Source organism: Manis javanica, chromosome 11, assembly GCF_040802235.1.
Source record: "Manis javanica isolate MJ-LG chromosome 11, MJ_LKY, whole genome shotgun sequence".
NCBI classification, from domain to species: domain Eukaryota; kingdom Metazoa; phylum Chordata; class Mammalia; order Pholidota; family Manidae; genus Manis; species Manis javanica.
Genome location: NC_133166.1, coordinates 34686182 through 34712346, shown reverse-complemented (window position 1 = coordinate 34712346; position 26165 = coordinate 34686182). Strand labels below are relative to the sequence as shown.

The 26165-nt window shown below is 47.2% G+C and overlaps 1 protein-coding gene across 1 annotated transcript in view; it reads right to left on the bottom strand.

The window, feature by feature from the left end:
* SPON1 (spondin 1) overlaps window positions 1–26165 on the bottom strand; it is a 276360-nt gene that overhangs the window by 20352 nt on the left and 229843 nt on the right. The window contains exon 7 of the mRNA XM_037026719.2: window positions 2626–2690. Within this exon, the coding sequence (XP_036882614.1) occupies window positions 2626–2690 (65 nt within the window). The remainder of the gene's footprint in view (window positions 1–2625; window positions 2691–26165) is intronic.

The following is a 26165-nucleotide window of genomic DNA, read 5'->3' as shown; positions in this document are numbered from 1 at the left end:
CAATGCATGAATTAGGCATCCTGATCTCTCTGCCTCCCTCACCCTCCTTATCCTACCTATCACCACAGCCTGACGGTTTTCGCTCCTACACATCTCTCAGATTTCTGCACCTCTCTCCACCTCTGCCGCCATCATCCTTATCTAAGAGTCATTCTCTGCTGGACCTCTGCAGGAGCCTCCTCACTGGTCTTGCCTCTCTTATCCTTTTTGGATATTGCAGACAGCTGGCTGCTACTGATCTGTATGTTTTTAAAATGTGATCTGATCCTGACATCATCCTGCTTAGAACCCTTCGATGATTTCCTATTACTCTTAATGTAAAAATTAAAATCCCCAATGTAGCATTGCTTGGCCCCACACCAAGCTCACCTTTGATTTCTGGAACTAGTTATACCATAACCTTTTAGTACCTTAAGTATGTGGTACTTATATACTTAAGTATATTATATACTTTTCTCTCCTCAGGGTCTTTGCACAGATGGTCTCTCTAGACTTTCTAGAATGTTCTTCCCTTGTTTTGCTCATTATTTGGTTAACACCATTGAGTCCTTAACTCTTAGCTCAATTGCTATTTCCTCAGGGAAGCTTTCTTTGATCCCCGGGTGCAGTCAGGGTCCCCAGTCCACAGTCTCATGGCACCTGTGTCTTTACTCATAGGCGTGTCATGTTTGTCATAATTTGGTTAATGTCTCTCCCTCACTGAACCGTACCCTTCATGAGAAACTCTGCTATGCTCACCATTGTATCCCTAAGCACCTTTCACAATAATTCCTTTTGGAGACCACTGACAAATGTTTGTTGGGGCAATGAAATAGTTTGGTCAACCTTGATAGAAGGGGGGTAAGTGAAAGTCAAGATTTTGTCTTATTTTGTTTTGGGGCAGAAATTAGGCAATTTGGTATGGTCACATTGTTAATTTTATGCTGGTCAGAAGTCCAGTCCGCAGATGTGTAAGTCTTGACTGATTAAAGAATGGATAACAAATGAATTGTTACTTAATTGTAGGGACCTTGTTATAGTGAAGTGTATAGGCAGTGGAGTTGGCTGGACATGGCTGGAATTTTAGTTCCTCTGTGGTGGGGCTGGAGGCTGCGGTTGGACCTGTCACATAACCTCTGAGCCTTAGTCTCGTCATCTGTATAGTGGGGATCATAATCCCCACCTCATGGGGCTTGTATGAGGATTAAGTGGGACAAGGAGTGTAAGCGCCTAGCCAGGTAACTAGTATATAGTGGGTGACCAAGGTAAAAGGATTTCCCTCTACCCTCTTTCTTTCCTCTCTCCTTCCTGAACCCCCTTGGTTTGTACTTCACATCTTTTTGAACCCAGGCTCCTCAAGGGAAAACCTAGACAGGGATTCCTTAGGGTATAAAAATTGGCATCCACACACTCTGTGGCCCAGATGCCCCCAACCCCTACCTAGTCTTGAGCCCCTGCCTGTTTTGAAGTCCAAAGGTGAGGAATTCTTCACTTATAGGTCCTGGGAGCTGGGAGAAGCTGCCCAGAGAGCCCGAGCAAGCTTCATTACTGGACGCAGACTCCTCCAGAGAGGGGCCAGCCATGCCGTTCTTCATAACCAGTGGCAGGTCCTTGCCTAGGAACTTCGTCTGCTCCAGGTCTTTCACTTCTTGAGTGAAACCAAGGCCTGTTCAAGGACCTACACAGGACTCAGGGTGGCTGGAGGGAGGTGCAGAGTAGGGCGCGGCAAGACCTGGGACCCGAGGAAGAGGCAGGGGCTGAGGTGCGCGATGCTCACTGTGGCCTTGCCAGGTGCCCTGTGGGCCCATTTGGCTCTGGAAGCTACAAGGCTCACGGGGTGATTCTAAGGAGAGAGGACACCATCAGATTTGGATTCTTAGATGGACACTCTGGTAGCAGTGTGGATGAGGGATCTGAGGGGGGAGACCCCAGAAGAGGGAAGAGCTGAAGTGTTCCAGGTGAGAAAAATGGTGGCTTGAGCTAACAGTGGGAGGATGGCCAGGCAGGGACTGATATTAAGAAGATAAAATCCACGGGACTTAGTGATGGGTTCCACTTTCGATTTGAGTTCAAGGCCCATGTGGACCATCCAGAGAGAGGTGTCCAAGGAACCGATGCATGGATCTTTCTGTCTGTCAACCTACCAGGGGAGTGGCAGTTTTGGAAGCTATAAGAATACCTGTGGTCACCAAAACGCAGGGGAGGATGAAACCTCCAAGGGACAGGGTGGACAGGAAAGAGATGGGGACTGAGAATGGAACCTGGGGTAAATCTAGCCTCCCGTGAGTGAGCCTTGCTGAGAGTGAGCATACTTGTGTGCTCTGAGGGTGGAGGTATGTCCAGCGTGTTGTGGCGGAGAGCAGGAGTGAGTGAACACGGGACGGCTGACTAGTGTGTTGGAGATGGGTCCTCTGCAGTGTTACAGCCGTTAGGGGAAACAGAGACTAACCTGCCTTCCAGGAAAGCTAGGAGCACAGGTGGGGGTGTACTGTCCCCCACACGGGAGTGTCTCTCACCTGCACGTCCACCTGAGAGGCACTGCTGATGTTAACAACATAACTGGCATGCGGCAGCCAGTAGGTTGTGTGGCTCCATGTGTAAGGCTGGGACGGGGCTGGGCAGGGCCAGGGTCCATTTGCTACTTACACGTTGAGAGGCTGCCATGCTGGCCACTGAGCTTTGGCTTTGATGACAGTGAGAACCTCATCACTCTGCAAAAAAGGACCACAGATACTTAGTGAGGAGACTAAGTTCATGGCAACGAGAGGGCTTTGGCACGGTGACACCATGCACCCTCACTCCCCTCCCTGCTGCTGAGGACCCCACCTGCTCAGGTGGGGGGCCAGCCTTCCCCAGGATGGAGGAACCCAGGAGCTGTGGCAATCCCAGGAGGCGGGCCAAGTCCAGTGTGTCTGGTGCCCATGAGCCCCCCTCTCGGCTCCCATCTCTTCCCCACTGGAGCCTGAGCTCTGCCTGGGCCTCTGCCTGGATGGTCAGACTCCCATACGACGTCCAGCCTGGAGGGCCAGTCGCGGGCTCTGTGTCTCAGCTCCAGCTGCAGCTCCAAGCACCCACCCCAAGGACTGTCACTCCACGGCCTCTCCTGCCACTGAGACCCACACACCAGGTCACTCGTCCAAACGAGGAGCCCAGAATGCAGCCTCGGGCCCAAACCCTTTGTGCCACTCATGTCATTCTGCTCCATTTTGCTTTGAACAGTGCATAGAGCCACCCTTAAAGCATGGGGACCTGAAATAATTATTTGAGGAAGAATCTGATTATTAAAATTTTGAAGGAAAGAATTAAGTTGTCATTGTAGGGCAAAAATCAGAACTTTGGTGGCCCTGTTTAACTTTACTTTGAGGTCTGTTTAGGTTTTTATTTTCAATTATACATTGGGGTTGAATGGTATCATAATCTTTTCAAGGCTTCCAACATCTAAATTTGAGTTTGGCTGGGGACTTCCCCCAGAGTGGATTCAGCTGGTCCTGAATCCCCCCTTGCCCTGGCCTGGTCCCAGCAGTGCCCAGACACCACTGTCCATTCTGCCCCGAAAAGCCCAGAACGTCACCCATGCTCCCTGTCAGACAGGTCTCTGAATTCCAGGAGGGCAGAGGCTTGCCTGGCTGGTTCCCACCTCTGCCCCAGTCCTCCGAGCCATGCCTAGGTGCCAAGAACCTGTCTGGGATGAATCGGCCAGCTTCACCTTAATTCGCAGGTATGCTGCCCAGAAAAATCCCACAAACTGGGAGGTCAGAGGTGTCTCCAGGCTCAGGCCCAAAGGCTATAAAAGGCTTTCTGGTCAGGAGCACCTCACACACAGCCCAGGCGAGAGGCTGTTGGGTGATGGGCCTCTGAGAGGTTGGGAGCCCAGCCAGGTCCTCCTTGGCCTGGCACAGACAGATGGTCTTGGGCAGAGTGAAGGGCGGAAGTGAGCCCACAGGGACAAGCCAGCAGAGGCGACCCCCAGGGGAGCGGGCAACCTCTGTCTGAGCTCAGGCTTTACTGGGGTTCCCTCTTTTGGTCAGAGGCAAGAATTTTTGGATACACAGATGCCCCCACATTCACACGTCTATAGGGGAGAGCCTTCGTAAGTCCCAACTGAGCATTGTACATTTCTTCTGGGAGATTTGCTTATGTGTTGACAACGTATCCCTCATTCATTCCTAGTAAATACCTGGTGACTGAGAGAAGCCACCAAGCATGAAGTCACATGTGATACAACCCATCCCCTGAATGCCAGTGCTGCGCCTCCTGTGACCTGGGGTTCCCGCCGTCATCTCAGGCATCCCATGTCCCACACTGGGCTCTTCATCTGACCCACAAGCCTGCTCCTTCTCCAGCGGGCTCAGGGGCCTGCCTTCCTCCACCCCCACTCACAGCAGTGGGGCTCCAAGGACCACTGAGTCCTGCCACAGTCCCCACCAGTCACCCGTCTCCAGCATCTTCTCGCTTTCCCCCAGCCCACCCTCCACACTGTTGCAAGTCTGAACACAGTGGTTCCCTGCCTAAACCCTTCCACAGCTCCCTGCAACTGCCATGGGGTTTCTTAATTCCTGAGTTTTGCTTACATGGCCCTTGGTATACTTTTTCCTTTGATTTTACACATGCAGAATAATATATAAGCAGAATAATACATGCTCACTGTAGACAAATTTAGCATTGCAGCAGCACACCAAGTAGATGTTGAGCACATTCCACTTTAGCATCTACCCTGCCTTCTGCCTCCTTTTGCCTTCTCCAGAATGTTAGTTTGGTGTGTATAATTCCAAGCCTTTTACTGTGTATGCTTATATAACTGTGTGTGTGTGTGTGTGTGTGTGTGTGTGTGTGTGTGTGTGTGTACATTAGATACAGCTTTTCCTACCGAAATTACATCATGCTGAATATCTTATTTTGTACCATACTTTAACATTTTTCTTTAATATCATGGGAAACTTGCCACGTCAGTAGAGACAGCATCACAGCTTTCCTTTTGTTGATTTTTAAAGTGTTGGGGATCTCCAAGTCATGGTAAGCCAAGTCAAGACACAAAAGCAGTCTAAGATATGAGATTTAAGTAACCGCCTGATGATAATTTGCCTTGAAGTAACACATTACTGAAAAATAAAATTACTGAAAAATAAAATGGGTGTGGGTGGAGTTAAGGAGGCCACCAAATTAGCTGGCCCTGAAGATTCACCTTGAATCACAATTAAATATTGGCCTTAAAGTCCCAACTCATGACATACTGAGTTTGCTTTTGTGGTATATAACTCAACAAAATTTGTTTGGGCTCTCCAATAGTGGGGGGTTATCTGATGATAAAATTCCAGCTATTTTCTAGAGCTATGCAGGCTCTGAGGATGGTGGATCCATGTGGGCAGGCAGGCATTAAGGGCAGGCATTAAAATAACTTCTTGCTGTGAAGTGTTTTGTGTAGTGGTTACACACCATTTGTGTGATTAACAGCTTATTGTTCCTTGTTTGTGATCATTTGTGTTATTCATTGAAATAAGAAAGCAGGAGCATAGTGGCAAGTTCATTTAAAAAGCTAAATATTTTTGGTGAAGCATCAAAATTCTCTGGTAGAACCTAAGTTCCATAGGATTGGAGAATGTCTGGCTTGCTCATGGCCACATCCAAGTGCTATGGATGCTCGGTAAACTGCAGTACACTGTTGAAAAAGCCGTCTCTGATGTATGTGTAGAATCCCATAGTGTGGGCATTCCAATTTATTTAACCAGCATTATTGGTAGGCATTTAGTTGGTTCCATAAATAATGCTACGATGAACACTTGTGTATCTATTTCTTTGCTTACAAACCCAAGGGTTCCTGTACCACAGATCCCCAGATGAAAAGAAGAAGCAAAATTGAAAATTTTGGTAGGGCCTGCCAAATTGTCCTCCAAATGTCTGTGTCAGTTTATACCCCAGCAAGAATGTGTATGAGCCCACATCTTCACAACTTTGGACACACTGTTTACTATCAATCTTTTTAGTATTTACTAATCTGGCAGGCAGGCAGGTAGCTTGGTTGAGATCACAAGTTTTAGAGTCACACCGAGTTCACATCCTGACTGTACCCTTTGCCAGCCTAGCTCTGTGCCTTTTGGCACGTCTCTTGACTTCTCTTAGCTTTCTCACCTGTGAAATGGGATTAAAAAGAGTATCTACCACATATAGTTGTTAGCGGGTCTAAATGACACAATTCCTATAATGTGCCTGAAACTAGCATAAATACACTTATTCATATTTACATTCAGGCCAAGCTGGAATTAGAATCAATTTGCACTGTTGAATACAAAGAATGGAACACGCAGTTGCATATACACACCCACAAAGCCTCAGGAAAATGTCCCCTTATTTAAAGCCAAGCTCTGAGTGTTCGGGAGCACAGCTGGGACGCTTCTGTTTCGATCAGCCTTGGGTGGGGCCTCTGGAGCGCTGGGCATTTTACATTCTGAAGAATGAAGGACTTAAGGCAGAGGAAGCAATCCAAAGTTCGACTTAAATGAAATGCTGTTTTAACAAGTCTCTAAGGCATGGAAAAGATCTTTCAAGAATCCTTAGAGCCCTTGTATATTTCTCGTGGGACCCTTTTCAAACAAAATATTTCCGGGCATTCACAGTTCATGCCTCATTTGGATGATGACATTACCACTTTTCCAGAGATATGCCAATCAAAACACCCCAAAGAAACTACAGATCGCTGTGTCCACCTTCATGCGGATGGGGTCTTTCTTTTTGCTCTCAGCAAGTATATCATGCAGATGTGACAGCAGCACTCAGACATCATAGCTATGGGTTCCAAATGGGACTCGCACAACAGGCCACAGGCTGAGGTCACATCAGGAGGAAGAAGGGTTCATGTGGAGTGGAAACGGGCTTGGACGGGTTACAGGCAGAAATCACATTGTTCTCAGGAGATGCCAAGTCTGAGCAGGGCCAAGAGTAAGAATGTGAGTCTGAGGGGTTGGGATGGGGGTTGGTGTCTGGACCAACCTGAACTCCCACTGACGCTCCCATGCGTTCTGGAGCCAGCACCCAGTAGGAGGGCTCTGGGCAGCTCCTGCAAGCCCAAAGCAAAAGGCCGAGATCCGTCACCTCCTCCCTGCCTTGCTTCTCGCCTCTCTGTTCCTGCACCCTCCTGGCTCCTGACCTTTGACTTCATCTCCCAGGCCTGAACCACAACCCAGTTTCCTCGTTGTAAGGCCTGCTTTGCTCCAGGTGGCGCTGAGGCTAAGCTGCCCTGGGCCAGCATGGTCTGCCTCGCAGGCCTGTGGGCTTGGAGTCAGCTCACACAACTTGCCTCCCCCAGCCCCGGAAGATAATGGGATGCTAGCCACAATCAGAGAGGAAAAGTGATCGAAACAAGAAACAACAGCGACCTATTGTTTTTATGTGTGAGGCACCTTACTAATTACCTTATATACAGCATCTTATTTAATCCTTACAATACATTTGCAAGGTAAGTATATACTCTTTAATCCTCAGAAACACAATTATTTGGCCATATTACACAGTCAATGGCAGAACTAGAGCTCAAAACTCAGCCTGACTCTGGAGACGGCGTGCCTCACCCAGTGAACGCAGGCAGAGGGCGGCTGGGAGGATAAGCTGGGGGGCAGGAGAGCCGGGCACTCCTGAAAGGCTGGGCTCCACCCCTCGCCTGTGCCTCTGTGGCCCTAAGGGCCTGTCCTACCCTCCGAGTCCTGGCTGTCACAGCCATCCACGGAGGACTAGCAGACAGTGCGCACAATACAGATAATGTTAATTCTTCCTGAGAACTGGTTTCCGTGAAGAGACGTGGGCAACACAGCGTCCTTGGAAAGTGCTGGGGAAGAGGGGGGAAGCCTCTTCACTAACTGCAGGGCAGCGATGCACAGGCGCACCCACAGAGACCCCACCCCATGGGGCATTTTCTGTGCATTCATCACCTTTCTTATGAAACCTGTGTAACAACTATCATGTCATTTCAGATGAGGAGTCTGAGGTTCAGAGCAGTCATCTGACTTCCTGACAACCACCCAGGAACCACGATTCCGTACAGATGTGTCTGAGGCCGGAACTCATGCTCTTTCCGCTTTGCCTGGCTATCCTTCCATCTCCAGCTCACTCTCACCCCTCCCATTTTGCTCATTTTGCAGCAAGAGCGCAGCTGCCCCTGGCTGACAGTTTTCTCCAAGGAGCCCCTGCTTTGAGGCACAAGGTCACCAGGGTCCCTCTGGAGGGTAGTGCCTGGCATCTTGTGTAGAGCCCCTGGTGAGCAGTGTTGGTCCCACTATTTGCTTCTGCCCTTTCCCAGCATTTCCACTTGCTTCCCATGAGAAATAGCAGCTATAAGGTTTCCACCTCTGAAGGGGACTTTTTCATCCTTTAGTGAGTGTCCTGGTGACAAGCTGCAGGAAATGAGCCATTTTATGTGGTGATAATGGAGCTATCACATCTTTAAACTCAACTGTGCCCAACGTTGTTGTCACCGCCCATCATTCAGAGGGCGCTGCGTTTATCAGGTCATGAATAAAACCAGACAATCCACATTTGGTGGTGCTCTGCAGTCTGCCCGTGATCCGCACTGTGGCCCTCTGTGGTGGGCAGGCAGACGGTCCCCCATTCTCAGATGAAGTGCCTGAGACCCACACTCTCCCCTGAAACTGCCTTGGGTGGTGACCTCACCTGTGCCAATGGTCAGTGCCAGCTCTTAGCTTCTGCGACCCGCACAGCAGCCTTTGACACCGCTGGCCATTCCCTCTGTCTTGAGATACTTTCTGCCTGGCTCTGGCACGTGCCTCTTCATTTTCTTCTCCCCTCACTGGCTAGTCCTTCTCAGTCTCCTCTGCTGGCCCCTCTTTGTCTTCCTCTGAACACCGAAGGCCCCTGGGTTCAAGCCCTTGGTCCCCTTCTCTTTCTATCCGCATTACTTGGCGAGTTCATCTTGCCCCATGCCTTGAAATACCAACTATACATACAGTGATCACCACTCAGGTTTGATCTCGTACCTCGGCCCCACCTCTGAACTCCCAGCTTGTATACCGACTGTCCAACAGTTTCATCTGCCTGTTGAATTGGTGTCTCAAACTCAGCACGTCTGAAACCAAACTCTTGACCTTCCTCTCCCCAAACCTCGTCTCCCTCCTTCTTCCTGTCCCATGAAATGGCGGTGCCATCCTGCCGGTTTCTCTCCCTTGATGCTTCTTTACCTAGTACTCCACATCCGATCCATCACACACGCTGCTACTGAATGTATTTATGAGCCAACCACTTTCTGTCACCTACCCTGCCACTATTGTGGTCTAAGCCACCATTACTACTTGCCTAGATTTTTGTAATTCTTGCTAGCTGTCCCCTCTGTCTGCTCCCCTGCCCTCCCCCAGGCTCTCACGCAGCAGCCATATCATGTCATTCCTCTGGTCAAAGTCCTCCTATCGCTTTATCTCTCAGCAAATAGGGCCTTGCCATGGCCCTGCCCCTGTCACCTCATTAACCTCATGTCTTATCCTTGCTCATTTGTTTCAGCCATCCTGGCTGCTTACTTTTCCTCACACATGCTGGGCTCCCTTAGCCCTGGCTGTTCCCTGCACCAGGAATGCTGTCCCTCCCAGAAATCAGAGTACTCAGTCCTTTGCTTCCTCTGGGGATTTGCTCAAATGTCACTTTGGTGAGGTTTTTGCTGACCACAGTATTAAAAAAGCAGTTCCCTTCTGGCTCCTCCACTGGGCAGACCTCCATCAGTTCATCTGATTATCTTTTCTCTGTGACATTTGGCCTTGTCTGGTCTACTGTGTATTTTGTTTATTTACTTTGCAGGTCTTTCTCACCCCATTAAAATAGGGGGTTCTGTGGGCAAGGGCTTTGGCCTGTTTTGCTCCCTGCTGTACTATCAGTGTTTAGAGCTCTGCTTGCAATGTGTGCAATCAATATTTGTTGAATGCATGAGAAGCTGTAATGAGGAAGAGGCTGATGTCCTCTGAGCCCAATCCACCAGTGTTCCACTGGCCTAGGGTAGAGCCAGGGTGTGTGAAGTGACACAAGAGACCTGGCATTGAACTGGCCAGCACTGGAAGAGCAGGTGGAGGGCACCAGCCAGAGAGTTCTGCTAAAAAAGCCTGGTAGAAGGAGTTTGGGGGCGGGGATCAGAACTCAGAGGCCACTTTAGGAACTGTGCTTTGAACCCACAGATTGAGTCGGCCTCATGTGCACATCCCAGTGCCCTCTGCTTGCCATTTGTAAGTGCCCTCAGCATGCCACATCCCTGGGAAGCAGCTGCCATCACAAGCTGCTGTTTGATGGGCTATTCTGGAGCCAGAGAAGGTATCTGAAGCCCATTAACAGATCCCCAAAAGATGATGTGGTTGCACAGAAGCATTTCAAATTCAATTTCTTTTCAAGCACAGCCTGTAATTCCGATGGGAAAATTGCATAATGCCCATAGATAACAATTTTCCCGTGAGACGGTTTTGTGAAAGCAGTTGGGCATTTCTGAAGCGGGAGAGGAAGGGCCCACCAGATGCCTGGGTTCCTGGCAGGTGGAGAGCTTTGGGGATGGGATTCGGACCATGATCATCCTTCTGTGCACCTCTATGAGCCACAGGCATCGATTTAGCCTGTCCTGTGGTGACCCAAGTGCCAAGTCTGGACTTAACCTCATTTTCTGGACCTCCATCTCGGCCTCTGTAATGCTCATGGAATCTGCCTCCCCAGGGAGCGGCCACAGCTGAAGAGGGGGAGGCGCAGGTCTGTCTCTCCCACCTGCCAGCCCCTCGCGGCCTAATCTTCCCAGGCCCTCCTCCCCACCTACTACCCTATCTCCAGCAATTAGAACAACACAGGTGCCAGGGCCAGTGCAGAGATGTAAAAAAGGGGCCAGACCAGGCAAGATGCTGACATTACACAGGCGAGAACATGCTGAATGAAGCATGGGCTGGCTGCTTTCAAAGGGGAAAGGGTGCCAGGAAGCTCCGGCCAGGTGGGGCTGAAGGTGCAGTGAGGTGCTGGAGGGCGAGCACCTCTGGTGGTCCTAGAGGCACAGAGTCCCGCAGCCCTCTGCCTTCCGCCTCCTCCCCACTGCCTTCCTCCGACAGCTCCCAGCCAGGTCTCATCCCAGACGCCATTGGTAGAGCAGGGGCTGGGCTGTGTCCTCCCCGTGTCCGCAGCACCCATGTGGCTTGAGAGAGCTGTGCAGGGCACAATTACGCATGAATGATGGCTGAGTTAATTAAACAAACCATGACGAGCTGGAGAAGCCTCTGGCCTGTGCTGAAGGCAAGTCTGTCGCGTGCTGTGGGATAGGGCGGCTGCCGCAGGGCCTGCGAGCAGGAGTGCTGCCATCCTTCTGACATGTGTAGAGGATCTGCAGACTGCTGTGAGGGCGGAAGCTGTCGTGGGGCAGGGGCAGTAGGGGGACCAGGCAGGTGGCATGGGACCAGGAGAGAACAGTTGGGGGAGGGGGAGGGGAGATGTCCGATGCAAGATATTATTTTAAAGGGAGAAGCAACAGCATCTGCTGATGGATTGGCTGTGGGTGTAAAACAAGGAGGGGTCAAGGATGGCTCCAAAGGGAGGTATCTTATGGGAAGTTAGATATACAAAGCTGGAGTTCAAGGGAGAAGTCCAGGCTGGAGATATCAATTTGAAAGTCATCAGCACACAGGTGGTAGCTGACGTTTCAGGACACAGTACTGGGGACTGAGCGGGGACAAAGAGGGTGGGCAAGAAGCAAAGAAACAGAAAGGGTACTGGGTTCTGCCCCAGGGCCTCTTCAGAGCCCTGTACTGTCCCCACTGTACCCCTGCTGCCCAACTGTCTCCCTATTGTCCCCACTGCCCCTGCGCTCTGCCCCCGATTGCTGCCAGCCCTGCTGCCTGCTCTCTGTCGCCAGCACTGGCCCCCTGGTCACTGCTCATCACACAATTGTAGCACGTTTAGGAAAGACAAGCAGGTGCGGCAATGCAGCCAGCAGGCCCGGCAGCTCTTCTTGAGGTGTCTGCTGTGTGGGGAGTCAGGAAAAGGGGCAGGGACAGGATGGATATGTGATGATTATTTGAAACACAAGTGGCATTCGGCAAGTTTGTATGTGGAAGGATATAATGAAATACAGAAAGAGAAATGGCTATGACAGGAGAGAGCGGGGGTACACTTCCAGGAGTGGGGTCCTTGAAAACACAAGAAGAGGTGAGATTCAGACCCAAGATGGAGGGTGGCCTTCCAGCCAGTGCCACAGGACAGCAGAGGAAGACAGAGCCCCGAGCTCCCAGTGCTCAGCATGGGCACCACTGGGGCCTGTGGCGAGGATTCATTCATCCAGCAAGGAGTAACTGAGCCCCTGCTCTCTGCCAGGCCCGCTCTGGGTGCTGGAGACAGAGCCCAGAACAGGAGGGACCCTGATTCCTGCCTCAGGAAGCTTTCCTTCCAGACCCAAGCAGATGAACCGTGACACAGTGTGAGCACTGCTGACTGGCTCTCTGGGGAAAGTAAAGCAGGGGAGGGTGACAGGGAGGGCCAGGGTTGCAGAGGGGGATGCTGCAGGTTTTTAAATAGAGTGGTGGAGGAAGGCTTCACTGATAAAGAGACTTTAATATAAGATACAGGTGCTAATGCAGATGAGAAGGACCAGGCAAGAACTCCATCCATCAAGATGAACAATACACCTTACCTACTAAAATAAGGTCTTTAGAGTCTGAAAAACATAACGACCATATTATAGGAAGTTAGAGAAGCAAAAAGAAATACCCACATGACACCCCCTTTACCCAGCAGCTGTCATCACTGAGGGCACTCACTTCTGTCTGCCTTTGTCACGTAGTTAAGATCTTAGCTCTCACACACACACTTTCCTTATCCCTACCACGTCTTTGCACAATGGAAGCTAGATTATTAGACAATTAGATTATTATACAAACTGTTCTGTACCTTGCTTTCTAATTTAATATATTTTAGAGATAATCTCATTAGTGTTACAGCTCCTTTAATAATGTACTCAAAGACCATATAGCAGTGTATGTATACACACATATATACTTTTTTTCTTTTTAACTAAAATACATCAAATGAGACAGCAAGGTACATCACAGTTTATATAATAATCTATTTGCCTAATAATCTAGCTAGCACTGTGCAAAGAAATGATAGGTATAAGGAAAGTGTGTGTTTCTATTGGCATAAAGTGTCTCTGGAAGGATAAGATGAAAAAACTGTGTAATCGGGGCATGTGAAGCCATGAGACTTTTCAGTGTAGAACTTTATATATCTTTGGAATTTTGAACCACATTAATGATTTGCCATTAAAGAAAAATGGAAAGAAAAAGCCACTCTGAGACTGTTTCTCAATTGCACAGCAATGGAGGCTTTGAGGGGTGAGGGCCGAGGCCTGCACTGCATGTGGAGGGGTTGGGCAACTGCCTAGAGGTGATGGGAACCAAGAAGGGGGTGTTGGGGGTGGATAGAAGAGCCAGCTAGGGTATTTGACAATTTTGGGTTATTTGACAATTTTATCTGATGGGTTATTTGACAATTTTAAAGCCTGTTAGGTTTTGTTTGGCTTTATTATCTTTAAAATAAAAGCAGTTTCAAAAGGAAATGAGTTCATCTGCACACCAGCATCACCCTCTGACTCTCTTTTCCCTAGAAGAAGCTTCTGACCTCGGTAGTGTACCAACAGCCCGTTTTGCTGGGTCCTTAAATATAACATTTTACTTCTTTGTCTCTCTTCATCCTCTGATTTCCATAAAAGCTTTCAAATTATTAAGTAATGAAGTTCCAAATGACCTGGACAGGGGAGAAATAAGTGTGCCTTAAGGTGCTCAGCATGTTAGCATCAAATAAGTTTCCCCAAATGCTGCTTTTTTAAACGGTGCTATTTAAATGCAAAGGAACACTCCATAAGATGTAAAAGCTTAACCTTCTCATTCCTGAGACCCCCATATACTCAGAGTTTTGGGGAGAGTCTAGGGAGGTAACAGGAGGAACTGCATGTTGCTGACACCCAAGGGGTGTCCCAAACAGGAGTTTATGATTGCACATACACAGGCTGGTCTCTGCCAGGCTTCCCGTGGTAACAGAAGGTTCCCTGGCTGAAAACCCCTATCTAGTTTTTCCTGCAGTATCACGGAGGAGGAGTTAAGCAGCAGCACAGTGGAATAAGGCAGATGGAAGTTCACATCTTAGCTTGGACACTGAAGTGCTGTGAGAGCTGGACAAAGTTGCTCACCTTCTCTGAGTACCTCATGTGTAAAACATACTCACTGAGTGCCTTCTCTGGGTCAGAGACTGGGCTGGGCACGGGGCTCGTGGCAGAGGGCATGGTGATGTGGTCCCTGCTCTTGTGGGGCGCGTCCTGTGGTGGGTTAGTAACAGGACTTGAGGACTGGGTGGGATCCCCCTAAGTAAAGGGCCAGGGGAAAGGTAACAGAAAGGTAGCTGTGGTTACATACTTAGATTCACATGTCTCCACCCTGCTTCCTTCCAGGTAATCACCCACTTCTGCCCCTCTACCTTTCAGCCTAGCCTCTATGTTACCTTGAGCAGGTCGGGCCCAGGCCATCTCAAGGCTTGTGAGTCCCTTGCCTGGTTGCCCTTATCCCTGTCCACTCAAGCAACTCCTCTGAAGGGCTTTTTGTTTTGAATGAAGATTTATATATTTAAGATGTAAGATCATGTATTTAAGATGTTTCGATATACCTGTACCCAGTAAAATGACTACCACGGTCAAGCCAATTAGCCTGTTCATCTCCTCACTGGAGTTGCCTTTTTCCCCGTGGTGAGAGTACCTGAATCCCACGTCCTAGCCAGTTTCCAGGATATGTAATGCAGTGTTTTAAGCAGTTGTCTCCACGTAGTACATTAGATGTCTAGACTGTCACCCTACATCAGTGTACTTTGTACCCTTGGTGCAGTGTCTCCCCACCCCCCACTGCTCACCCCTGGCAGTGACTTCCTGATGCCTCCAGGTTCTTAAACCATCCTTTTCCACGATCTCCATCCTGTTGCATGACTATCTGTTTACTTATGGGTCTTTTCCCCCAGAACACTGTGTAGCAAAGCACCCATCTCACAGTGGGTACTGGATCAAATATGATGAATATTTTAATAAGTGAAAGTGTTTATTCCCAAATGTTACATGTGAATTATGAGAAGATCTAGAAATTATTATTATTACTGCCACCCAAAGAGGTGTTCATTGAGCTTTGTGACTTCCATGCCATGGAGATATCACAGGTTTATATAGTAACTCACAGCAGACTGGGTGCCTCCTAACACTGTTTTATCTCAGAGGAAGATCTGAGGAACCCTCTAAGGGTCTGTGATATGTTGTTACGGTCTCTTAGTTCACTATGGGAATGTAATCATTTTATTTTAATGATGATTAAAAAAATCAATTTAAGCATATTACAGATGATCTTGAAGATTTTATACTCAAGTACTAGGGTAATTTCAGGGGCCAGGATGCATCTGTGTTCACCTCCACTGCTGCCCTGTAAACTCCACTGCGGGCTGGTGGGGTGACTGTGATGCTCTGCCCAGGTCCCTTCCTAGCTGTTGGTGAAGATGCTAAAAGGCAGCCCTTAGTTGTCTGTTCTTTTTGGGGACTGTGTTGAAGGGATAAACTGTCTCATGTGATGCTGGCAGAGGCCTTCTTCGGGCCTGCAACCAAGCTCCCCTTCTCCCTCTGCCCCTGCCTTCCATAGCTGCAGCTCCGGAGAGCACTCCCAGATAACACAGTGACACGACTCCTGGCTCAGTCTGCTGCCCAGAGAACCCAGCTGCTATAGTTGGTGAAGAAAAACAGAGGCAGAGTTAACAGATCACTGACAGTCTCACTGGGTAAAGCCTGAATGATGAGTGCAGTGTCCGCAACTGGGAGTGTAGTGGGAGATGTGAGGTGGGCCAAAGTCCCAGGTGTACAGGCAGCCCAAACGTCAGGGCAGTTGGCAGTATATCTAGATCGTGAGCAAGTCATTTCATTTCAGCAGAACAGCCGTCACCCACCACATTAAAGCAGTGTTCCTAATTAGCATTTTAAAAGGTTTGTAGTTTTGTTTGCTATTATCATTATTTTGCTTTTATAGTCATATGCAAGCTATAAGCATAAGGTATTAATATCTAGTTATCTTTGTGCCTATTTAAATAATAACATGATGCAAATAATTACAATTCAACCCTGGGATCTTGTGAGCTTGTATATATGACCATTAAAAGAGGGCCAGGTCACTCAGGTTTGGCAATTATGCAACTTTGCAACAGCATGGTATGAAGAGCTTGGGTTTTCTAAGCTCTGTGGCTTAACTGTATAACCTTGGACATGTTACTTTATTCTCTGAGCCTTGATTTTTCTCACCTGTAAAATGGGCTAATGCTATCTAGTTTACAGGTTTGTTGTGAGGTATAAATAAGCTATAAATGAATGTAGAATGCTTGCACAGTTCCTGACACATGGTAAGTGCTCAATAAATAGCAGCAGGCAAGAGAGGCCTAGCAGTAAGGAATGCACCTCTCTGCAGCCCTGTCCAAACCCAGCCTGGAAAACCCCCCATCTGCATCCATCCCTGAAAGACAGCAGGACGAGGGGGTTTTAAGTAAGTTACTTCCACTAGACAGTCAGATTTGCTTAAAAGCTAGCAAGCAAGCAAGCAAACACTAAAGCCCAAGGCACTCAAAAGTGAAAGGTTGAGAATAGAAAACTAAGAAGAGCTGTGACCTAAATTTAAAGTCAGAGAATTTTACTTTTAAGGACCATTCAGTAAGTGAAATAAAATACTACTATAGTAGGCTGAATAATGTGCCCCCCCAAATATCTATGTTTTAACCCCTGTAACCTGTGGATGTTACCTTATATGACCAAAGGACTTGGCAGGTATCATTAAGTTAAGGGTCTTGAGGAGGGGAGCTATCCTTGATTACTTAGGTGGGCCCTAAATATAAGTGTCCTTATAAGAAGGAGGTGTAGGGGAATGTGATAACAGAAAATGAGAAGGCAATGTGAGGATAGAAGCAGAGGCTGGAGTGACGTGGCCACAAGCCAAGGCATGCCACAGCCACTGACATTCTGGAAGAGCCCCCTGAAGGAGCCAGGCCAGCCAACACCTTGACTTTAATACTGTAAGACTTATTTTGGAATTCTGATGTCCACAGCTCTAAGAGAATAAATTTGTGTCATCTTAAGCTACTAAATTTGTGGTAATTTTTTATAACAGCAATAGGAATTAATATAATTCCTAGTGGCCCTTCTGCCCTTTCAGTGAGGGAGTCTAGTGAAAATGAAATAACTAAGGCCAGCTGTTAGAAGGGAGGAGTCTGTAGAGCTGATCTGAATCCTGTCTCACCACTTTCCAGCTGTGGGACCTCAGGCCTGTCAGCGTTACAGAGCCTCACTTTCCTCATCTTTAAAATGGGACTAAAGGTAACTCACAGGGTTATAGTGAGGATTAAATGCTGGAACACTTTATGAACCATTAAACTAGGTGGTCTTTTCATTATTGTTATTACTGTTTTTATAAGTTGAATTCAAACTGAAGATTGTAATCATGATACCACCTTATGGGAAGATGGCCTAAGGATGCATAACATGTACATCTAAGAAGACTCCATGAACATTTGATTTTGGCAGGGCAGTTCAGTGTTTTGGAGCTTGGTGCTGAAAAATCGCAGTTCTGAAACCCACGTCTGTAGCTCCCACTGAACTTTGCCCAAGTTAACACAGCACCCCTGTGGTTTCTTACTTTTACAACCCAGGCTGAGTGTGGAGATAGTATTTGTCACCTGGACTTCTCTCGGATGAGATATTTTGTTTTTTTTAAAAGAGAGTATCAATAACCCAATCGTCTCTAACTACTGGTGCAATTTTTCCTGCACTTGAAGGTTATTGGAGTAAAAATCATGGTAATAATCGATGCCTGAATCTGTCACACTAAAAATGACTCTTGTTTTTCAAACTGAGGACTGTTCATGCATCCCTGGTCTGTCTTCATTGGTGCAATTCCTGAAGTGAAAGGGAGGAAAATACCTTAGATAGTTTGAAGTTGGATCCTATCAATAATTTTTTGCCCCATTTGTAATTCAATTAAGCATTTCCTTACTCGGGTAATCAGGAAAGCACTGGTGTCTTGACTGAAACTGTATAGTTTTGGTTTTTGTATAAACATTTTTATAATGGATTTTTTTCTCATTACAAAAGTATGTTCATTGTAGAACATTTGGAAAATAGACACTGGCAAAAAGAATAATATAAAGACAACCTGTGATCCCACCCCTACAGATAACTACTGTTAGTTTTTACATTTTCATCTGAAAAAATAAAATAAAAGACACTTCAGTGTGCCTGAGTGTGACATTTATGTAGTCACCAAAGCAGCTTCATTCCGGTGGTAATAGGAGCCTGGATTCTCTGTTCTGCTTTGTACTGAGGCCCTGTTGTGAGTGAGCAGACCTGGCCTAGGAAAGCTTATACCCCAAAGTCTGAGAAATCACAGGGAATGGCTTCTCTCAGCTGCTCTCCGGGCAGCCACCCCCACCAATGTGCTCATCACTCCTGTCTTAGTGCAAGAGCCTTTCAACTCAGTTCCTGCCCCCTGGTTTACCCTTCCACTCCCCACTCCAATCCATCACGGGGACCTTTTGAAAGCATTCGTTTACCAGGTCACTCCACTTCTTGAAATTCTGCTTTTCGCTTTGGGATAAAGTCTAAAATTTTTAGCATAGATCCCATTGGCCCTGCTGACATCTTCAGCCTCATATCTCCATCTCCTGTCTTACATGAGACCTTGATCCCAGCCACCACCATCCTCATATTCATCTTTTTCACCAAACCAGCATCCAAGCACTGGGTGTGGTCTGTGTGCCCGGGGCCACACTGAGCGTGTTACATGCGTCATCTCATCTATATGCCAACTGTCCCATAAGGTTGGGTTTATGGAAGAGGAAACTGAGGCTCAGAGAAACCCAATAATTCACTCCTGTGCATATGGCTAGTGAGCAAAGGAGCCAGAACCTGAGCCCAGGGTCCTCTGACATCAGAGCACAACCATCCGCTTACCTGCCTCCCTAATGAGCGAGCTACTTGAAGTTTCTTGAAACCAGATATGCTTTTCTCAAGCTCGGTACCTTTGCATAAACCACCATCTCCTTAAAGTGATTTTCAACCCTTTCTCACCTAGATGATGCCTCTTTGTCTTTAGAGTGCAGCTCAAGCCTTTGGTTTAGTGTAGCTGCCCCTCCTTTGCACACCCAGGGCAGCCTGTGTTGATCTCAGCCGTGGGATCCACCTCACTGAACAGCAGTTAACTTCTTACAAGCACGTGTCCCTCTCCCAGGCCTCCAGGAGGGAAACTGTGTCCTATTCATCTATGTTCCTCTTTCCTACTGTCTAGCACAGGATTTGGGAGATAACAAATGTTTGATTAATGAATGAATAAGCAGCAGCCTAGGGTCCTCAAACCAGCTTCAACTTATCAAAACTTGATTTGCTTATAATGTTCTGCCAGGAGTGGTTCAGAGAAATAAGGATAAGGAAACCCAGACAGAATTCTTCCCCACCAGATCCCTTGCCAGGCTGGAGCCAGATGAAAGAGCCCATCATCTGTAGGGATGTAGAGGAGGTCTGGATGACACGTTAGGACCACTTCGACATTTCACACTGCCCAGAAATGCCAATGAGTCTGCCCAGAGCTGGGATCTGGCTGCCACCACATGGCCGTCCTGCTCCATGTTAGTGTGTACCACTGGCATAATTTAGCACACTCTAGTATAATATTTAAAAAATATTATAATATGTTTATGTCCTAAATTCCAGGAAGTAGCATAGGCCTAGGTTTGAATTCAGATTCTTTCCCTGTCCAGCTGTGGGGTCTTGGGCAAGTCGCTCCACTTGTCGGACCCTGTTTCTTTGTGTATAAAATGAATATAGAACTCTACCTAGCTTATGAGTTGTAGTGAAGAATAAATTAGATATTGTCTGGAATCTCCCACTATACTGTCTGAAATATAGTATGTTCTCCATAAACCTGACTCCCCCTTATTAAGTCTTCTTTGTTTCTTTAGTCTGACAACATTCATGAAGGTGCACAAAGTATGTTGGCTGAAGAAATGAATGGGTAAGCAAATGAATGAATTTTTTAATGCTTATTCTCAGACAGATATATTATTGAGGAAACGTGAGGCACTCTGCCATGGCTGAAAGGACCTGTCGTGTGATTCCTGTAAGCACTTAGCCCAGGCCAGGCTCTCTGTCCTATTTCAAGGTCAGGGCTATTTCTTTGTCTTGACCTTGGCATAATGAGCCATGAAAAGCTTGCAGCTTTTTTCCATTTTAATCCTTCTGTCCATTTAATGGACTATATTTTCTCTGGGAACAGTGTGGTGAGCATCACCAAGGTAATGGGTAATAACATTAACATTACCACCACTAGCATGATCCAGATATTATTCAATTAAAGTAATAACCTCTAATGCAGGATGAATTGTTTTAATCTTAAGAATCCAATTCAGCCATCAGCTCACCATCACATTCAAATGACAGAAATTACCTTTAAGTCATAGATCTCTAATGTGATGTTGAAATGGATTTCTAATTATATTTTATGATGCTATATTATAGACATTTTTAAGGTCGGTGTGTATAGCTTGTCGTGTTTTCATTTTCTAACACCAAGCAATTTGAAACCCTTTTCAAATATGTAACGAACAAAAATTGGAAACTTTGGGAGCAAAAATCACTTCAGAGGAGTGCTTAAAACAACCTAACAATTCACCTTAGTAAGAATTAAAAGAAAAAGGCTACAAGTTACTTAACTTTAACACTGGCGCTCTGAAGACAGAGATGGGGAAGAAAAAGACATCTCCCCACAGTTGAATTCAAGATCTTTGTCGCCTAGCATGTTAGCCGGACCATGTCCAGAGTGGAGCCCTCTCCTTTCCTAATCCAGGACCTTGATTTTGGTGCTGTGTGCCGAGGGGGTCAACCAGAGGAGCCTCATAGTACCCAAACTCTCAAGATATGGAGGACGCACTCAATGGCAAGGAGGAGGAGCGTCAGGTGGACTGGATGTGAATTCATGAGTGCTGGGCAGCACAGCCCACATGTAGCAAAGTCTTTTTCTGAGAAGCCATAATCTTAACAGAAGATTGCCTGGAAGCACAGACTTGAAGCACAGGGGTGTAGCTGAAGGTTTCACCAGACAGAGTCATAGAGCTACCTTAGTCAAACCCATTTACCTCCACTATGGGCACAGACCACCTTACAGATCAAAACATCCTATTTGCTGTTAACGACATGTTTTCTCTTGGATGCGCAAGACCGTGCTAGACTCCTCTTTGACTGCCTCCTTCCAGAGGCTGGGCAGACCACTCCCTTGTGTCCACATCTTCTTCCTTCAGCCAGGCTGCAACATGATACAAGCAGGTGGCAGTTTTATAACAAACACTGGGCTTTAGAGGACACCCTGTAGCTGTGATGATTAGAATTTGGCCATCACTCACTCATCCCCAGGCATCAGGGTCATTTCTGTGCTGGTTTAACTCAGACCTTCTGCACCAATTCTTCCTCCTTTAGGTGTTAGAACTCTTTTCATTATGGGGGCCCCTCAGCCTGGCCCAATATACACTGTGTCCACTTCCACTCAGAGAGACTAGAGCTAGGATAGCTTTTCTCTCATGGTCTGAATTTACCGTCAAAGTTTCCTAGCAAAGGATGAATTCCCGGCTGCTTTTCAATAAAGTTGAATGTGACTATAGCAGGCAGCAACACTGCAATGAGAAAGAAATAGGTTCCATATGAATGTGTGGAAGAAGAAACTGACATTTATTCTGGTTCTCCTAAGTGAGCTGCTGGCCGTGGATGGCGCACAGGCCAGGGAGCAGGGTGGCTTTCTGCGCCTAGTCAGCTGAAAAGACCTGGAAGGCACGAACAGTTCGGGGAAGGCTCCAGGGTGGGGCCAAATTATTCCTCAGCTAAGACCACTCAGTTCCCATCTAGCTCACAGACAGCTTGGTTCACTTTCCACAGCCCGGGGCTGAATTCAGTCCTCTACTGTTCACAATCTATGAAACGGAAAAGTTATTCTCTACAAAAACTGTCAACAGACAGAGCTCATTTCAACATCACCTGCAACTAGGAAAACAAATTTTGATAGAGGAAAGAAATGGATATTTGCAGTTTGCTTTTCTAGCTTGTTCACAATGTGGTTCCAATCAGCCTTCCTTGTGGCACTGAACTGAACCGATGGATGGAGGTAGCATGGCTGAGGTAGCATCCCACGTCCCTCCCTAGGCAATCCTCTTGCCTACTTGTCACCAGAACCAGAAATATACTGGCTGCAAGGGCATGCCTACCATCTGAGTGCTCCTGGAACAAATGCCTTTCTGATTTGGGGCTGACACTTCATTCATTTACCATTTATTAGGTATCTACTAGGTACACCAGGTGCTGGGAACACAGAGATGATTAAGACACAGTTCCTGCCCTCAAGGAGCTCATATTTTATTTGGGGGACACGCGGACGACATAATGACAAGTCTTGTGATCCTGGCTCCAGGTGCTGGGGCTGCACCAAGGAGATGCTATTCGTTTTCTGGAGTGGCTGAGTTCTCACCAGGTATTTCATAAACTGCATGGCCCAGGCAGGATGCAGACCCTCTGGGGCAGGAAGAGAGGACCTGGGAAGGAGGAGGGGCAAAGATATTTGGCTTTCTCAGGGCTCCTAATTTCCTTCCCCTCATAAGGAAAGGTCCTGAGGGCCACACGTCACTGATGGGACCATGTCAGTAAGGCTCTGGGGCTTTCATCAAACAAGCAGAAGGCATGTCTGCATTTGTTTCAGTACAAGTTATTAGCTGTAGCGCGGTGTGAATGTGAAAATCTTGCTTTCCATTTCTTCAACAGTTTGCTGGCAGTTTGCAAACTTGGGGGTATATCAGAATCACCAGGAGGGCTTGTTAAGACACATTGCTGGATCCTACCCCCAGGGTTTCTGATTCAGTGGGTCTGGGGTGGGGCTTGAGGAGAATCTGCATTTCTAACAAGTTCCCAAGGGACAACCACTGACCTGGACAGCACCTGTCCCATAGTAAGTGTTCAATAAATGATAGTTACCATAGTATTAGGCATTGTGCCTAGCACTTTAAGGACACCAGCTGACTTGACCCCCACAATAGCACTACATTGCCGGAATTATACATGAGAATGTGGACACTCATACATCTCAATATTTTGTCCAAGGCCATAGAGCTAATAAGTAGCAGAGATATTCAAATTTGAGTCTTTTGAGTAGAAAATCCATGTTTTTTCTGTCACCCTATTCTGCCTCTTCAGTAAAGAAGTATTTTTTTCTTAATACAGAAGCTAAAGAGATTCAACTATAAATATATAAAGTCTAGAGTCATAATACCCTTATTCCATTTCAAATATGTCCCCAAATATATTAGTAAGATATCGCTCAAAAGCCAGTGGAAAAATCATTTATTTCATATCAACAGTTGCAAAAATATTTGAGAGAGCATGAGCTGGCTGTGCCCCGGGCCCAAGGGGCCTCCTAAGCCATAGCTGTCAATTCATTTTTCCCCTTTTTTTAAGTAATAGAAACACTTTGTGTAGCAAAAGTATACTCAGAACCCCAATATATAAAGCAGACAGAAACAGGGCTCCTTACAGACTCACGAAACAAATGGTAGAGCTGGCTAAACGAACAGCAAACCCTTGTGGGCAGAAACGGACATCTCAGCTCTTGTAGAAGCAAGAGAACCATCAGATCTGCTTTGCAGCAGAAGGGCAAGTGGATCGGTGAGTTTCTCAGAACCAGGAGGAAGGCAGAACTCCCAGTGAACCTGCCACCTCCTAGGAAGGGCTTCACCAGGGCCCCTAGGAATGTGGGGCTGGTTGGTTAGATCAGGCCGTGCTGCCGTGCCCTCTCATAGGAATGGTTTTAATACTAGTTAGATCTGCTTTGTATTTACAGTTGATAAACTATTCAGTGAATTATTCAGCTCATTCCTTATCAACTAATTCTTTTGTGGTCTTTGTGAGGTTTGAAGATAACTGCATCACACATTTCTAAGAAGGAGGACCCCCACCGAGAGATCCAACTGCTAATTATCATTACTCTTCACTGAGATTCAAGTAAGCAACCACTCCTAGTGTGTGGGGGAGTGGATACCTGCACATATTTGCTTCTGTTTGGGTGAATAGCCCAGTCCTCACAGAGGTGCTCAGGGTACCCCAGGATTCACTCCCCAGCCCTGGACACAAAGACCCTCTGCTTTTATAGGGCTGATTCATAAACTGCCTCTAGGTAACAACTACCTTATTTAGAAATGAATGTCATCCACCACCACCTATTTCTTTCTGTCAGGACAGACCAAGAAGTAATTATCTCCCAATATCCATTCCTCCCAGCTTCCATTTGGCCATAATTTGCAGCCAGGTACGTGGCCATGTGACTAATATTTAGCCAAAGTGATGCAAAGAGGAGAGGTGTGTATATCTTTGGATCACCCTGGGCAAAGAAGCTGTCTGCCCTGCATTTTCATTTCCCCCTTCCTACTGCTTGGGAAAGAACAGACACCAAAGCAACTGTCTTGGACTCGAAATGGGAGCCATGCGTACAGCCACGCGTACAGCCTAGCAGAAGGAGACCTCCCACCTTGTGCCGCCCATCTCTGCAGCAGTGTTATGTGTGAGAGAAATAAACTTCTGGTTTAAATGACTGCATTTTTTGTTTCTTCATGACAACGGCTTATAACCTATGGGTGGATCAGAGGTGCCCATAAATTCCGACACTGCTCCCGTGAAGAGGTGGGGTCTATATCCCCTCTGTTTGAAGGCGGGAAGTTTGGTGACTGCTTGTCAGCTTCTGGGTCTACGCCTTCAGCAACTGGCAGCTCCTACTTCTTGCCTTTGGAATCCTCTGGAACCCCGAGCCGTCATGTGAGAAGGCCGACTCCCTGAGGCCACCTTGCTGAGGAGGCCACGTGCGGGCACTTCAATCAACAGCCCCAGCATTCCAGACACCCTTCCAGACAGGAAAGCTGCCATCTCGGACCCATCAGACCAACCTATTTGTCAGCCCAATACCACGAGTAATCGAGTCAATAGCATTCTGAACAAAACTAATCACGCAGGCTGTCTCATGAAGTGATGTGTGGAACCTCAGCCCTCATCTCATGGCCACGGAGGGAGCCACTGATGACACATCAGAAATGGCAGAGTGGAAGGATGGGTATGTCTCAGGCCTTGATGACATCAGTGAGCCACTGTCCTAACCTTGGAACCAGTTATCTCCAAACTTCTCATTTAGTGAGATAGTAAAAATATTGCTTCAGCCAAACCTTGGTTAAGTTTTGTATTACTTTTGGCTGACAGCATTCTAATAAACACATTTCCCTACACCCTGTCTCTTAGGAGGGGTTTGTTATGGGGTAAGAGGATTTGGCTGGGCTTGACACCAGATGCTGGCTTCTTCAATCAATTTACCAGTTGGGAATGGTTAATTTCTCCTAAGGCAGCCCTTGGAACTTGATTACAGCCTCCAGTCATGCCAGCCTGGCAGTAGACAACACAGGTAGAATTTCATCACGTCTCACCTCACCTACATTCTCTTTACCTCCCTTTACCTTACTGAGGTAGCACCTGGACTACCTCCATGCCTGCTGTGTGGATAATGAAGGCAATTCTTCCAACAGCTTCCTCAATACAAGGTCTGTCTGTCTGGGGATGGCGGCTCTGTGGGCAGAGGACTGGATCTGAGAGTTTCTCCCCCAAGATAACATAGAGGAAAGAGCTAAAACTCAAGGAAGGCAGCAGAACCAACAACCCATACAGAAAATACTAGATCTAAGAAGCCAGACTTTGGAGAGGGTGAGACGCTGTCTGGGAGTGAGGATGCGAGACTGGACATCCTCAGTGAGGGATAGGAAAGCAAACGCAGGTGAACTGGGGATGTATTTGTGCGCTGTGTGCACACATGCTGTTGGAATAGCCCAGAATAGCTGCTTGTGCTTGCTGACATGCAGGACATAATGCTAGGTGCATTCATTGGCTCATCTGAAAGAGTCTGAGGGAACACATCCACATACAAAGTCTATTCATGTGCTAAGATGCAACCTAAATGTAACTTGCTCATGAAGTCCTTGCTGATTCATCCAATCGATCTGTGCCCCTAACGAGGTGTGGCTTATAACCTGCTTATAGCATTTATTTCAGTTTCTGTTGTATCACAGCC